Source organism: Dipodomys merriami, unplaced genomic scaffold, assembly GCF_024711535.1.
Source record: "Dipodomys merriami isolate MVZ:Mamm:240054 unplaced genomic scaffold, mDipMer1.0.p SCAF_2246, whole genome shotgun sequence".
NCBI lineage: Eukaryota > Metazoa > Chordata > Mammalia > Rodentia > Heteromyidae > Dipodomys > Dipodomys merriami.
In genome coordinates this window covers 20,709-36,061 of record NW_027203656.1, presented here as the reverse complement: position 1 = coordinate 36,061, position 15,353 = coordinate 20,709, and the positions used below count along the sequence as shown (strand labels likewise).

The 15,353-nt window shown below is 42.2% G+C and overlaps 1 protein-coding gene across 10 annotated transcripts in view; it reads right to left on the bottom strand.

The window, feature by feature from the left end:
• Positions 1 to 1,144: 1,144 nt before the first annotated feature.
• LOC138835056 (endogenous retrovirus group K member 18 Env polyprotein-like) overlaps positions 1,145 to 15,353 on the bottom strand; it is a 32,155-nt gene continuing 17,946 nt past the window's right edge. For 8 of the 10 annotated variants that reach the window (XR_011374404.1, XR_011374402.1, XR_011374401.1 and 5 more), the window contains 2 exons: positions 12,535 to 12,755; positions 9,495 to 11,448 (listed from right to left, as the gene is read on the bottom strand). Coding sequence is in view for 5 of the 10 variants with exons in the window: in XM_070033751.1 (XP_069889852.1) it covers positions 11,153 to 11,448; positions 12,535 to 12,755 (517 nt within the window). In the remaining 5 variants the exon portion in view is untranslated. Of the gene's footprint in view, positions 3,643 to 9,494; positions 11,449 to 12,312; positions 12,756 to 15,353 lie in introns of those variants that run through there. The other 2 variants (XR_011374405.1, XR_011374403.1) reach the window with 2 other exon arrangements.

Genomic DNA, 15,353 nt, shown 5'->3' with positions numbered 1-15,353 from the left:
TCTTGTCAGTTAGCCTGAACTGTCAGATTTTTGGATGCAAGGGATGTGTATGAGTATGTAGGTTGTAAAAGTAATAATGAAAAGCTAAACACTGGAGGCTCAAGCCTGTAATCCTAGCTACTCAGAAGGCTGAGATCTTAGGATCCCAGTTCAAAGCCAACCCATGCAAAAAGACCCTTACCTCCAATTAACCAGCAAAAGACAGAAAGCTGAGCTGTGGTTCAAAAGGCAGACTACCAGCCTTGCAACAACAACAAAAGTTAAGGGCCACCATCCAGGCCCTGAATCCAAGCCTCGGTAGTGGCTCTCACACACAAAAAATAACCATGATACCACCACAGGATGTGCATATCTTAGGGAAGGATGCAGATGGATGGGATGATGACTGTATTGTAGCCCAGTCTGTGAAAAAACCTAGGTGAAATCTTTCCTCAATACATCTTCATTTCCCTCTACACATTTAAAATCACACACACACACACACACACACACACACACACACACACACACACACACTTACATGGTTATATTTGTCTATATAATTATGTAAAATACATATCATACACACTTGCTTCTGAATTTTGTCCATCTTTTGGTTTTATAGGTAGTACAATATATCCAGGGTTTGGCTCATACTTGTAATTTCAGCTGCTCATGAAGGTGGGATCTGAAGATCACAGTTTGATGCCAACCCAAGGAAACAAATCCTCAAGATTCTTATTTCAATTAAGTAGCAAAAAGCCAGAAGTGGAAATCTGACTTAAATGACACAGTGATTGCATTGAACAAAATAATCTAAGCAAGATACCAGAACTCCATTCAAGCCTACGTACTGGCCCACTAGCACTCCAAAAGCCAAAATCCCCAAAAGACCAAACCAAAAACATGTCAAAATATTTTATAATTTTTGAAGCAAAATCCAATGAGGCAACGTAGTTTGTTGAAGATTTGGTGGTAAAATGTTGAAAAACCCCAAATTCCACATGTGTTTAAATGATTCAACAGACAAGCAACCAAGTAAAAATTTCCCAATAATGTTCCTTAGTATCCACTGGGACCCTTGACAAAGATTTTTTTCTATGCTTTTCAAAAAATCAGTTATTTTTCAATAGTATAAATCTTTATTATAAGTTATAGAAGTTTTTTAAAGTTCCAAAGTGAATTGAATGTAAAACAAAAAGCACTTAATATTACCAGTTTCTATGACTCTGGTAGAAAACCTGTAATACTGTGGCCTTTATGAAGGAGGAGAGGGAAGACTGGTCATGAAATGTTGGGAAGAAGAGTTTCCAATTGACTGTTTGAAACCCAATCTTCTGCCCCCCACCCCAACAGGCAGAGGCTTGAACTCAGGGGTTAGGTGCTGTCTTGAGCTTCTTCTGCTCAAAGCTAGCATTCTACCACCTGAGTCATGGCACCACTTCTAGCCTTTTCTGAGAAGTTTGTTAGAGTTGAGAGACTTACGAACTTTTATGTTTGGGATTGACTTCACATCTCAGTCTCCTGAATGGCTAGGATTATAGTTGTTAGCTTCCCATGCCTGGCTTACATTCCACACTATTGAACACATAAAATTCAATTAGGAGGCTAAGATCTGGAGAATGGTGATTCAAAGCCAGGCCAGGCAGAAAAGTCTGCAACTCCATCTTCAACAAGCAAAGAGCTGGACTTGAGCAGTGTTTCAAGTAAGGTGAGTATGAGACCCTGATTTCAAATACCATTATGGGCAAAAACATAACAAAATAAAGCAATGCCCCAAATTAAAATAATAAAATTGCTCAATACCAAAATAATGGTCATTAAATAATGGTTTGAAAAGTAGAAAACAAATACACCCCTCCATAAATCCACATATAAAAATCTTCCAGCCAGATACCGGTGGCTCAAGCCTGCAATCCTAGCTACTCAAGAGGTTGAGATTTGAGGATCATGGTTCAAAGCCAGCCCAGGCAGGAAAGTCCCTGAGACTCTTATCTCAATAAACTACTCAGAAAACCAGAAGTGGCACTGTGGCTCAAGTAGTAGAGTGCTAGCCTTGAGCTGAAGAATGAGGGACGGTGCTTAGGCCCAGAATTAAAGTCCCATGACTGACAAAACAAAAAACAAAATCCAAAAAACAAAAAACAATAAACAAAAAAGAAACTTCCACAAAATATTTGAAATGGGTGAATTTTCAATAAGGAAACAACATTTTTCTTTCTGTTTTTTTCTTGCAACAGCAAAAGAGATGGTTTATTGTACATGTGTCACACTTGGCCACAACTATGAACAGAACTAGTCCAGAATGTCACAGGTCTGGGGCACAGGACCATCAGGGGATGCTTGGTTATGAGCAAGGTGTGTCTTTCAGAGATGATCTTGGCAATGAAAGTTCTGGATCCACTGGGAAATCACAGCGGCATGCAGTCCAACATCTCAGCGTCCCAGCCTATGGCATTCCTTATTCCTCCTGCTCCTCTGGCCTTGATGGGTGCACAAACTGGTTTACTTAGACCTCTGCCTCCTCTTTCTTCTTTTGCCCTTCAGCCTGCGCATTCGCTTCCTCTACTTGGCTCTCATGGTGCTGTTTTTTCTAGGAAGATGGTGCTAAGGCAAAGAGCAGGAAACAACATTTTTCTACCTAAAGATGTCTGTGGGGTTAACAGTGGAAGAAATAGATTTATTCCCAGATATTTAGACCAACATGCCAATTCTGACATATCTATGATGATAGAGACTAGCTTTAGAATGATAAAAATAAACCAAAGGACTACATCCCAAAGTATTGGACAAGGCTAACAAAGCAGAGTAGGGCATCAGGGTATAGGGTAAGAGCTATGTAGAAAAACTAGTTGTTCCTACAATGAAAAGTATTACCAGGCCTAGCAATTCAAGTTCGCCATACCAAGTAGATTTTGAAAAATAGTCTGTTACTTATTATATTAAAGAAAAAATTAAACTTGTAGGCTCTTCAACTTTATATCAAACAACCTAAACTTTGCTCAGGGGACATGGTACTTAATATTTGGATCATCAAGTGCCAATTCCAAATTTAATTATACAAATAATAACTCTACTAATAGAGAATGTTAATGGTTTCTTACAGATGGAGCTGAAGGTAAAACTGCTAAGACTTTTCCCACGGAAGAGACTATTCTTATTACACCTCTTCCCATGGTCTTCCAACTGCCTCAGTGCATTCATTTTTTTTTTAACAAAACTCGAATATTTCCACTTTATTCACCCAGATGTCCTTTTAACACTTCAAAGGCTGTTTTTGAGAAATAATAAAATTTTCAAAAGCACAAAAAATGCCACCCAAGTTAAGAAGTTTTGAGATCAAGCAGATGAAAGGGAAAATTTGAGTAAGGAGCGAGTTTAGTGTCCTAGCCATGACAAAATCCTAAGAGTTAGTGAGTGAACACATGACTCTGCACATATCCACAGAGTTGAGGTCACATGATGATTCTGGCTCCTGGTCCTCCTCTTTGCTTTCCTGGTCTGACACACCATTCTCTGGGATGCTGAGCTCTTCTTTAGGCTTTCTTCATTCCCCTCCAGTAACTCCTGCTTTATAGGCTTGCGCAAGATAGGCTTTTTCTTCATTTTGACATTTGGTTTAGGTTGAGAAAGCTATTTTTTCTCCAATTCAATGCTGTTTGCCTATAAAAATCACAATAAGAAAAACCCAACTAAGACAAGCATCCTTGGTTAAAGGCATTCTAGGTTGTAATCTCTGAACTTTTAGGGCCTACTTTACTCTTGGCTTTGACTGTCTTTTGTCTTCCTTCTCAATCAAACTCTCCCCATCCCCACTCCTAGGGCTTGAACTCAGGGCTTAGAATCTGTTCTTGTTTGCTTTTTTTCCCCCTCAAGGTTAGTGATTTTCCACTTGAGCTGCAGTTCCACTTCCATCTTTTTGGTGATTAATTGGAGATAACTAAACCATGATGCTCAGATCTCAGCCTTCTGAGTAGCTAGGATTACTCAATGAATTTTCAGGAAGAGGCATCATGATGTTATGGGATTTCATGAAGTCATAAATATGATGATACCCAAAACCTTGAACAAGGACATTCTCAACTTCACCCCAGCATAACCATTGAAGTGAGGGATTTTAAACACTAATACATTAATACTGCTCATACTCCCCTCAGACTTCAGGATCACACATCACATTTGACTATCAAGCCTCACTGGTTACCTGGAACTCGCAACAACAGTTTCTGCTTTCCTTTTACTTGGAGACCTGAAACTTGAAGATTAGGATTTACTTTGTTCAATTTTGAGTCTCCTCGGTATTTTTCTTCAATTTTTGTTAATCAGTTTTTAACTTGAAGTGATACTCTGCTAAGATCAAGGCAACCTAAGACATAGCATATCATTTTTAATTGTCTCTTTGCTTAGTTTACTTTAATCAAGGGATTAAGAAATCTATTATAAGGTTTTTGGTGGGGGTAGCATTGTGAGGGGAAGGGCAAATGGACAAATGTGGTGGAAGTACTTTATGTGCTCCTACAAAAGTAAACAATGAAGGTGGGGGAAAGTGGCTCACAACTTTAATCCCATCTATTCAGAAGGTTGTAAGCAGGAAAAATCAGTGAGTCTTATCTCCAAAAAACTACCAAAAGAAAGGAAATGGGTTGTAGCTCATGTGGTAGCATGCTAAGATTAAGCAAAAGGAGCATAGATATGGTACTCAGGCCCCGAGTTCAAGACCTAGAATAAGCACAAAACAAACTAACAAAACCTGCTGAAATTGCTTTAAGAAGGGTCTATGAGAGAAAAATGGTTAGGATAGATTTGATTTGGGAACATTTGGTATCTGTCACAGTATATGCGAATAGATCCACTATAGGTTGCTCTGGAAATATTATTCCTTGTTCCATTATGAGCTATTTGGATTCACTATTTCAGAGTGAAGTGATATTTCTTGAGAGAAAATTGTCAGTTTGGAGCCCAGCACTGCTGGATCATGCCTATAGCCTTAGCTGCTCAGGAGGTGGAGATCTGAAGACCAATGTTTGAAGCCAGCCCATGAAAGAAAGTCCATGAGACTCATCTCCAAAAAACTACTAAAACACTCCTGGAAGTGGTGCTGTGACTCAAGTGGCACAGCACTAGTCCTGAGCAAAATTAGCTCAAAGACAGCACCCAAGCCCTCAGTTCTAACCCCAGGATCAGCATATACACAGAAAAAGTTTAGTATCACTTCTGAACGAGGTTTTGTACCATTTTTCCATGAGTTCATTTTCAGACAGCACTATGTCCTGTGGGAGGCTTCTGTGTTCTGGCTTACATGGCATTTCTATTAGATGATATGTAATAGGCATCTACACAAAATTCCCTCACTCAAATTATATTCTTCAGTTAACAATCTATTATGGGAAAGAATTGAATTTCCCCATTTGTTTAAGTACTCAATGAATTTAACAGTATAAATTTGTAGATTGCTATTTAAGTTATATTCCATTTCTATTAGTTTACGCTCTTAAAGTTCTTATTCTTAGTTTATGTAAGTATGTATGTATGTATGTATTTTGTTGGCCATGGGGTCTGAACAAAGGGCCTGGGAGCTGTCCCTCAGCTTTTCAGCTCAAGGCTAGTGCTCTACCACTTGAGCCACAGTACCACTTTCTGCTTTTCTGCTTATGTGGTTCTGAGGAATTGAACCCAGGGCCTCATGCATGTGAGGCAAGCACTCTACCATTCAGACACCTTCCCAGCCCCTCTTTGTTTAGTTTTAAAGTGCCTTTAATGACCTTTCTTAATATAAGATGATATAATTCTATAACTATATCTAGTTTTTTTAATAGGTTGATGATTTCCCATAGATTCACCGCCATCAAAAGATACAAAGTATTTCCTTCACCCTTAAAAGAACAGCCAACTTCTGTTTCCTCAGAAGTTGCACAGAGGTTCTTCCTGCAGAGTATCTCATACTTATATCTAACACCATGTGACAGAACAGACAATAACAATGTCTTGTTATTCTGTTATCCTCAGAAAATAAAATGCTATTCAAAAAGACTTTGGACCTTTGTTTCCTCATGTTATTTATAATTTAAGGGAGCTCAATGCCAGACATTACTATTTTCTGTAGTTGTATGTTACAAGATCTACATTCATTCCCATGGAATATTTTATTTTTGTTGGGTGTGGTGGTCCTTGTCCTAGGGCTTCAACTCAGGACCTGGTAATGTCACTTCAGTTTTTTGCTCAAGGCTGGGACTCTTCCACTTGAGCTACCTCACTGCTTCTGGCTTTTTAGTGTTAACTGGAAATAAGACTGGGTAGGTGATGGAGTGGGTATGACTGTGATACATTGTATCCATGTATGGGAACTTCACAACCTCCTTCTTGTACAACCAATACTTGCTAATGAAAAGAAAGATAATTAGAGGTCTAATTGTTCACAGTAAGTTTCTTGTAATTTCCCTTCTTATGTCTTTCTCATTTTTTTCATGCTAGCAGGTGCTCAGTGCTGACCCTTAGCTCTTTTTCTTATGGCTAGTACTTCAGCCACAGCTCTAGTTCGTTTTTGCTAGTTAATTGGAAGAAAGAAACTATCTGATATTTGTGCCTAGGTTGTCTCTGAACCTCAGTACTCAGATCACAGCATCCTGAGTAGCTAGGATTACAGGTGAGAGCTACTCAGATCCTTGTTGTCTCCTAAATTATCCCATGTTCATTTCACAATGGCAGTCCATTTCCATGGTTCCCAGCTTTGCAGCAAGAGCTTAATTATAATCCAACACCAAGTCTAACCTCACCACAGATGCTATTTTTTGTGTCATACTCTGACTATAGACACCCTTCTCCTGGCTGATGCATTGCAACAACCTAGATGGCTCTCATACTAGGCCACAAGGATAGGAAGCCAGGAAACACTAGCTTAGAAGCTGTAAAATCAGAGGAGCAAAAAGATATCGTAGTGCATTCTGCTGTGATCTTATTCTGATTTAAACAGCCTTGTCATCTATTACCAGGAGTAGCTTTGACATCACATTCTGAGTAGTGACTGGGTGTAAGCTGGTGTGTCCGAGCTGACTATAGTATTGTCCTGAGCCTGTGCAGACTGAAGAGACAAGCCAGTGCCAGTAGCACACACATTGGAATAACAAAGCAACCTATAGTTAGGCATTGCCACTCTTTGTTCTAGAGTAATGAATGAATGACTCTCTAATTTCTTGACAAGAAATTCCTGCAGACCCATATGCAGCTGCCTCATCAGAGCAAGTAAAGAGCCTGGTGCTGCCTGGAGGAAACACTGTGAGAAGCTGCCAGAAAGCATCTGTTTACTGGACTCATGGGGCTCCTCTGTCCTCTAGAATTAATGACAAATGAGGAGCAAACACCTCCCCCTCTAGGCAGACATACACTGGAAGAGCATTGCCACAGCACAACAGGGGACTCCCAAGACATACACTTGATCTGTGCTGTCAGAACTGAGAGTTTTATTTTGGGGGGGAGGGTCCGGTTGTGGGGCGTGAACTCTGGGCCTGTGCCCTGTCCCTCAGCTCTTCAGCTCAAGGATAGTGCTCTACCACTTGAGCCAAAGCGCCACTTCCGGCTTTCCATTTTGCTTATGTGGTGCTGAAGAATCGAACCCCCGGGACTCAGGCACGCAAGGCAAGAGCTCTACCACTGAGCCAACTTCCCAGCCCCAGAGCTGAGTTTTTAATGACACTTCATCCCACAGTGCTCCCTAAACCTTCAACCCAACCCTGCTCCTTTCATGTCCCTGACAATGTTTATAGGCATCCCACATCCAGACTGAAGATGTTCCTTCATGTTTGGAGTAAGTCTGATCAGACTTTATATGGATCCACTGCTCAGTCAGGACTCTCGATCCCTCCCATCCCCATTTTGATACTGTGTGTCTCTTGACCTATTCCTGTCTTCTCTTTTCAAGATTCAGTCAGGGCCGGGTACAGGTGGCTCACACCTGTAATCCTAGCTATTTAGAAGTCTGAGATCTGAGGATCGTGGTTCAAAGCCAGCCCAGGGAGGAAAGTCCATGAGACTCCTATCTCCAATAAACCACCAGAAAACCAGAAGTGGCTCTGTGGCTCAAGTCGTAGAGTGCTAGCCTTGAGTTGAAAAGCTCAGGGACATCACCCAAGCCAAGCCCAGAGATCAAGGCCTATGACTCAAAATAAATAAATAAATAAATAAATAAATAAATAAATAAATAAATAAATAAATAAATAAAAGAAAGCAAAAACATACAAAGCTCAGAATGGCAAGCAGCTGAAAACAGGATGGAATAAACCAACATTATCTATGACAGTTTTCAGATTATGCAGAGAAATGCCTGCATTGTTGAAGCCCAAGCCCATCTGATTGCTGAGTTTTAGCTGGCTGGCATGCCCATGATGCCAGGTAATGGTATTCACAAATTTTGTTATATTATTGGATGAGACCAATAGGCTTCAAGTTGGGAAGCTGAAAATTTTCTATTGATCTAGAAGGAGAAATATATCAGGACAAGAAATGGGATTAACACAATGCCAAAAGCAAAAGGCCATCCAATCCAAGGAAGACAGAATAACTCTGTCTCTGAAAAGATGATTCTCTCAAAGGAATCCTGAGCTGAGTATGGTGGTCTATGTTTGCAATCTCTGAATTTAGGAGGCTGAGTCAGAAGTTAGGTTGAGACTAGCCTAAGTTCCATGCCAAGAGAAGAACACAAAACCAAACCTCATCTTACAAAATAAAAGAAGGACTGGGAATGTGGCTTAGTAATAGAGTGCTGGCCTAGCACATACATGAAGTCCTGGGTTTGGTTCCTCAGTACCACATAAAGAGAAAGGCTGGAAGTGGCACTGAGGCTTGAGTGGCAGAGTGCTAGTCTTGAGCAAAAGAAACTCAAAATGAATGGTATTAGGAAAAATGTAAAATTAATGAAATAACATCTCTCTCCCTCCCCTATATCCCTTCCTGCTTTCCTCCCTCCCTCCTTTTCTCAGTACTAGGGTTTATACAAAGGATTTCATGCTTAGGCAGGTGTTTAACTCTTAATCCACACCACGGCCTTTTTGTACTTTAGTTTTTAAGTTAGGGCATCCTGTTTTCTTCCCATCCCAGGACCAGCCTCCCATCTAGCTGAGATTATTGGAATCAGCCCAGCTTGATGATTGTGATCAGATCTCACTTTTTGCCTGGGTTGATCTTGGATTGCAGTCCTCTCAATCTATGCCTCCCAAGTAGATGGTACTACAGGAGTGACCTATTATGCTTAGCCTTTAAAATGATCACTTAGAGCTGGGCACAAGTGGCTCCTGCCTGTAATGCTAGCCACTCAGGAAGCTGAGATCTGAGGATCGAGATTCAAATCCAACCAGTGCAGGAAAGACCATGAGACTCTTATCTCCAATAAACCACCAGAAAACCTAAGTGGTCCTGTGGCTCAAGTGGTAGAGTGCTAGCCTTTAGCTGAAGAGCTAAGGGACAGCAGTACCCCGGCCAAGAGTTCAAGTCCCAAGACAGACAAAAAAAATCACTTAGGAAGATAAAAGAAAAACTCCTGAATTCTCACATTTATTTAAATAGCGGCTGCCAGTCATATTTCATAAAGCACTTTTGGGGCCCATGAAGTCTTTTATTTTTAAAATACAATAAAATAGTACTAGAGCAGTTGGGATATTGTTCTGCCAGTAACACAACTGTAAGAGCCTCGGAGGGAGCAAGCAAGCCGGCTACAGGCCAGCTCCACCGCCACTTCTTCTGAGCAGCAAGCAGCCATGACTGGGGCACAAGCTCCTCAGGCCAGACCCTGCAGGCAGGGCAGCCCCTCCAAATCCCTCCAGTGGCTGACCTCAGGCCTCAAAGGCTCCAGCGCCGAGCTTCCTGGGCTCATCCCTAGGCTGGAGGTGCAGTGTGAAACAGCAAAGGAGCCAGCGAGACTCCTCCAGTGTCAGGGCAACCAGGCAGGAGTGGAGCCAAATGGCCAAACTTGCAGCAGCGACTGCAGCAGTTGTTGCTGCCTCGTGCAGCATGGGCCAGGGCTCCTGCAGCTGCTCAGGCACAGCCAGAGGCGGAGAAAAACTCCAGGACTGACACAGCCCCCTTCCACCCAATCTGCCTAAGATCTGGGAGCTGGAGTGGGAGCAGAAGGAGAGGGGTTCATATGGGTGTTGGAGGCATAGGCCTGCAAAACCCCATCTGAGCACCTGTGTGCCCTGAGGGTGCATACAGACATGCATCCCTTCCTTCCAATTTATTTATTTTTGTTGGTTGTGGGGCTTGAACTCTGGGCCTGGACGCTGTCCCTCAGCTCTTCAGCTGAAAGCAAGTGCCCTACCACCTGAGCCACAGGACCACTACCAATTCTTCTCGGGGAGGAAGGGACACCCTTTCCTCCATGCTGGGCAAAGGTTCTGCCCCGGTGCAAGACTCAGGTAACGGTTTGCTCAAAGTAGCATTCGTGCTTCATCTACTTAACCACGTAGAACAATGCCTGGAGACCCCCCCCCCATGTGTAAATCACCTGTGCTTTACCTACTTTTACAACCTTGTTTAGTGGAACTGCTCCACATTTGTTGACAAGGATTAGCTTTTTCTGTTTAAACTCTCATTGTCTGTGCTCCCATAAAACTGTTTAACTCTCTGCCCCTGACTGAAGATTTACTTCTCCTGCTTGTGTGCTGTATATAAGCATGTGATGTTTCAATAAATTTTGTCTATACCCACATGGTGTAGTCCCTTCTTGCCTATACCACACATCGTGTTCCCAGATCCCGCTGTGGAAACAGCAACAGATGGGGTTATGCCGGTTGATGCCTCTGACATCTCCCCCCTTTTTTGTTTTTTAAGTACAACTGTAAGCAAGAGATCTTTTGCAGAAGGGATTTGCAGAAACTATTTTGGAATGTAGACAGCAATATCTTGACAAGACATAATGCAATCAATCCTGTAGAAACACTATGGGTAAAACTGTGCCACCAGGTTCGAGGGTCCAATTGGTTTAGCACAGATGCAATTCCCTCAGCCAGACCTTCATATCCCACCCCAGGGAGTTGTGCCAAGAAAGTCTCAATGACTTCCTGCTGTAACTAGTGGATGTCCCAAGTCAAATTTTCTTGCAAGACCGGCAGGTGGTAGTGAAGTCCCTGCCAAGTAATGTTAGAAGTGTTGAATCAAGTAGGAGTGATGCACAGTTTATTGAGCTCTAATCACACTTGAAGGTTAGCTGTTTCTGCAGATCAATTATCTGGTCTCCCATCCACTGCACCGTGTGTTGCAGGGTGTTCAGACGGGAATCAATGTCCTGTTTAATATTGTGCTGATGAGTCCATAGCTGGTGACAGTCCAGCCACTTCTCTACAAAGTCCTTGGTTTGGATGGAGGAATGCAGGGACACTCCGGCAGTCGCAGCAGTCATGGTGATAGCAGTCATTTCAAGGATCACAGCTACACTCAGACCCAGGAATCTCCTAGTTCTCTTCAGCAGTTGCTGGAAGACTCCTGTCAACAAACCAACAGTGAGGCTCTCCTGCCAAGGTCGGGTGAGGTTAACAGGCACCCAGACCCCTAAGCGAGATCTTAATATCAGGAGAGACTGAGAAGGCATATTAAAAGAAATAGTATGATTTAAGCATGTAAAGAGTCCAGGCTGCGTGGGTTCTCATTGATTGACACTGTCCCTGTGGGCTAGGACATAGGAAAGTTTAATACAACCCTGTAGAGTAGAAGAATGGTTCCTGAAAAATGTATAATTTGCCTCATGGGCCCTAGTAAAGTGACCAATCCAATTCTGAGTTGTATAAAATTGGGTGGCAAGTTTTATACATGCCACTGCTCAGGCCCTAAGTGTCCCCTGAAATTTATATGTGGCCTACGAGGCACAAGGCCTCCATCATGTCAGGTGAGCAAGCCAATGGGTTCTACATGATTTATAACTCCATTGTATAGACGTCACCATCAGAAGAATTATTAGTATACCAATCACCAACATGCTTTTCAGAATAATTGGCAATGAAACATCCATGAGGACCTCAATCTATAAATGAGATGTTATCATTATGCTGTATAATCTTTCCTCTAGGGTTTTGACACTGAGACCACTGAATAGAAACATAAACAAAATTCAATAATTAATGTCCTGGCATACTAGGTTAGGTGGTCGCCCAGTCTTATTTGTATAAGAATGATCCTTACCAATAAAATTTAAGGAAATTGTGCTGAATAGCCCCATATGATTGTTGATTTTATCATCAGGCAAGATGTATGCCCATACCTGTCTTCTGGTTGGTAAGCAAGGTGATGTCCCTAAACACAGTGGTAAAGACTCAAATCCTAAGGAAATAATATAAGGTATGCCTTCCTAACCTGGATGAGTAGGGTCTGCATGATCCCATGGTGGAGGAAAATACATGCTGTCATTTGTATACGCCACCGGACCTTGGTCTAGCTAATCCACTAATTTTAACAATGGTCGGTGAGTGACATAGGCCCAATATGCATGTTCACTACTCACTGCAGAAGTATTCACAAGCAGTGCAATCATGGCCAAAACAGATATTCAGGTATTCTAGGGGTTTTTGTACTGACCAGGGTGGCTTCGGTCTTGTGTCAACACCTTATTCTGACCCCATGTTGCTGGGGTCAAGCTGGTTTTCTTAAGATAAGGATGATGGCTTCCTCCGGACTTCAACCTTAGGTCTGCAAAGCTGCGTACTAGATGTTCTTCCTCAGGGTTGTGTTGTGTTGTTTTTGCTTCTCTGGAGGTCGGATGAGTCAAAAAGGGACCCAGATGTTGCCAGTGGATCCATCTGGAATGATAGAAACACTGTTTTCCCTTATGGGGCATTAGTCTTAGTCTTCATTGATTAAATTTTTTAAACCATATGGGAATAGATAGTGAGGTGGTGCTAGAGGGATAAAATGCTTTTCAGCTTTAGTGAAAGGATCACTTTGAGTGAAATTTTAAAAATTTAGAGTAAATAAGGTTAAGGCAAAAGTTTCCCTTGGGGATTCCCCTTTTTTGTTTTTTTAATAATTGAAGCTTAAATGTTTTATGGGTTTGTAAACAGTTGGCATTAGTCTACACAGGTTCATTAAAGAAGTTTTACCTAGGGACTAACTTTAGTAAACTCCCCTAATATTTTTCTGATTGTACACTGGCTTTTAGAATATGGTGTGGGGTAGTTTGTCAAGGTGACAACTTTTTACTAATTACATTTTATTCCAAACTAGAGTTTAGGCATAATTTTTTAACTTTTCATAACTGTATGGACCCTTTGGGGGGCGGCTATAGCAGCATAGCCTGTTTAGTACTTTGGTTTGTAAAAGATTTAAATAGTCTAGGATGTTTAAAGGTAAGATCCATAAGAAGTTCCACTTGTAGGTGTTCAGTGGCAGTTTTGTAATTGACAAACAAGTTATAAAAGCAGATCGAACAGTTAGTGATTACAAATTGCATCAAGGCAAATAGGGTGGTTGAGTCCACACAACTGCCTGTAGACATCCTGGTATCTAGGCTGGAGATGGGGGCATTGCACCCAGCTTCAAGGCCTGGAGGTGGGACAAGTCTTACCTTGAAATCCTAGGAAAACATTACCTCCCCAAATGGGCGAAAGCATTGTTTAGCTCCTCAAATAGCCTAGGTGGGACAGGCAGGCCATCCTTTGGAATACAGATGTTTAGTGTAGCTCCTGGTGCTTAACTCTCTACTTAAGCCCTTATCTTTGAAAATTTAACATTTGGTCTAAATCCTGATATAAATGATCTTTTTAGTAATTATCAGACCACAATTTTGTTTTATTTTGGTGTTTATACCAATGTTTCTCTGCTTACCTGGGACTTATTTGTCTCAGTTAAATTTGAATTTTCTCCTTCCTTGTTCTGATTAATACCCTATCTGTTTACTTTTGATCTGGTCCTAACAATTTCATATTTTATTCTTAAACAAATTTATTTGGTTAGTGTCAGCCCAGAATTTACTGCCAATTAGGGTTTTAAGCACATACAGAGCAGTTTGGATTTAAGCTATTCCCCACAATTCACAACCTCAGCCTTTTACAGCCAACTATTACAAATGGTTGACAAGTTCTTGCCCAGTTATGCATGCTTATAAAGTAGCTTGCCATGACCTCCAGCTCTGATCAATTTTAGAAGAGCCAAACATTATTGCCAAAGTCCCAGGAGTGCCTCTTTCTATGTTAGGGTAAACGCAACCTTGACATTTCCCTTGGTCACTGGACTTGAAATTAGTGCCTGAGTGCTGTTTTTCAGCTCTCCAGTGCAAGGATTGCACTTTGCCACTTCGGATTCCAAAGCAACTCTGCCCGCTTTTTTGGCACTCTGCTGGCTAGTTAGAGATGATAATTTTTCTCTGCCTGGACTGGCTTTGAACTGCAGTTTGTAGATCGCTCACCTTTGGTCCTCAGCTCCACCCTCATCTGGGCCCCCTCCCATTTCTGGAGTTCCCTCCATACAACTGGTCTCTCCCTCTCTCCACCCAGACCCACCTGAACTCCCATCTACCTCACTTCCTTTTCTCTCAGATACTTCTGCTACCAGGATGATGATGGAGGTCATGTGCTCCCTCTTGGGGGAAATATGGCTCCTCTAATAAACCTTGTAATAATCTTTCTCCTTTGCTTGCCTGCCTCTGCATGGTCCCATAGGATGGATGTGTCTGATCCTCTTTCACTGGTGGCTCCATACTGGGATAGGTTCCCCAGTGCATTTGCTCCCCCTGCACTTCAGAAGGGAGTTCAAACAGCTGCCCTGGGACCTATTCTGAGATCCTTCACTCCAGTCACCAGAGGACCATCAAGGTAACTTTCTCCTGACTGAGTGCTCTACCAGCCCATCCAGCCCCACTAATTAATTCCCACTCCAGGGTAAGTGACAAGTTTGTCTGAGGTCGGGGTTTCTGATTCCAATATCAGTGGTAAGGCCACCTGAGCCTTTCTGGGCTAACTGAGCCCCACCCTCACCATCTGACCAAAAACTTGGCCAAGTGCTGGAATTAGCCACTAGGGGCCTACCATGGCCAAAGGACCCACCTTGGACCAACATAAGGACAGTCTCCACTGGTGGGGCCACCACCTATTTAGGAGCCAACCTGCACTGCAGAGGACACTCTACTCTAGGCACATGGCTTCAGGTCACTTACCATGGGAAGGACACTAAATTTCTTTACATTAAGGCCACCTGGCCTTGGAGAGCTGTTGAGTCCCCATCAGTTAAATTTGGCCCCACATTTAAAACTCCACTTCTGAGAATGCTTGAGCAAGTAGCTCTCTCTCTCTCTCTCCCCCTCCCCTTAAACTCTGCCTCTTGCCAAAATTACCTGCTTGTAACCTCTTTCACAAGTATTTCATATGCTAAACGCTTTGGTTAAGCCCTGGAAGAATGTAACC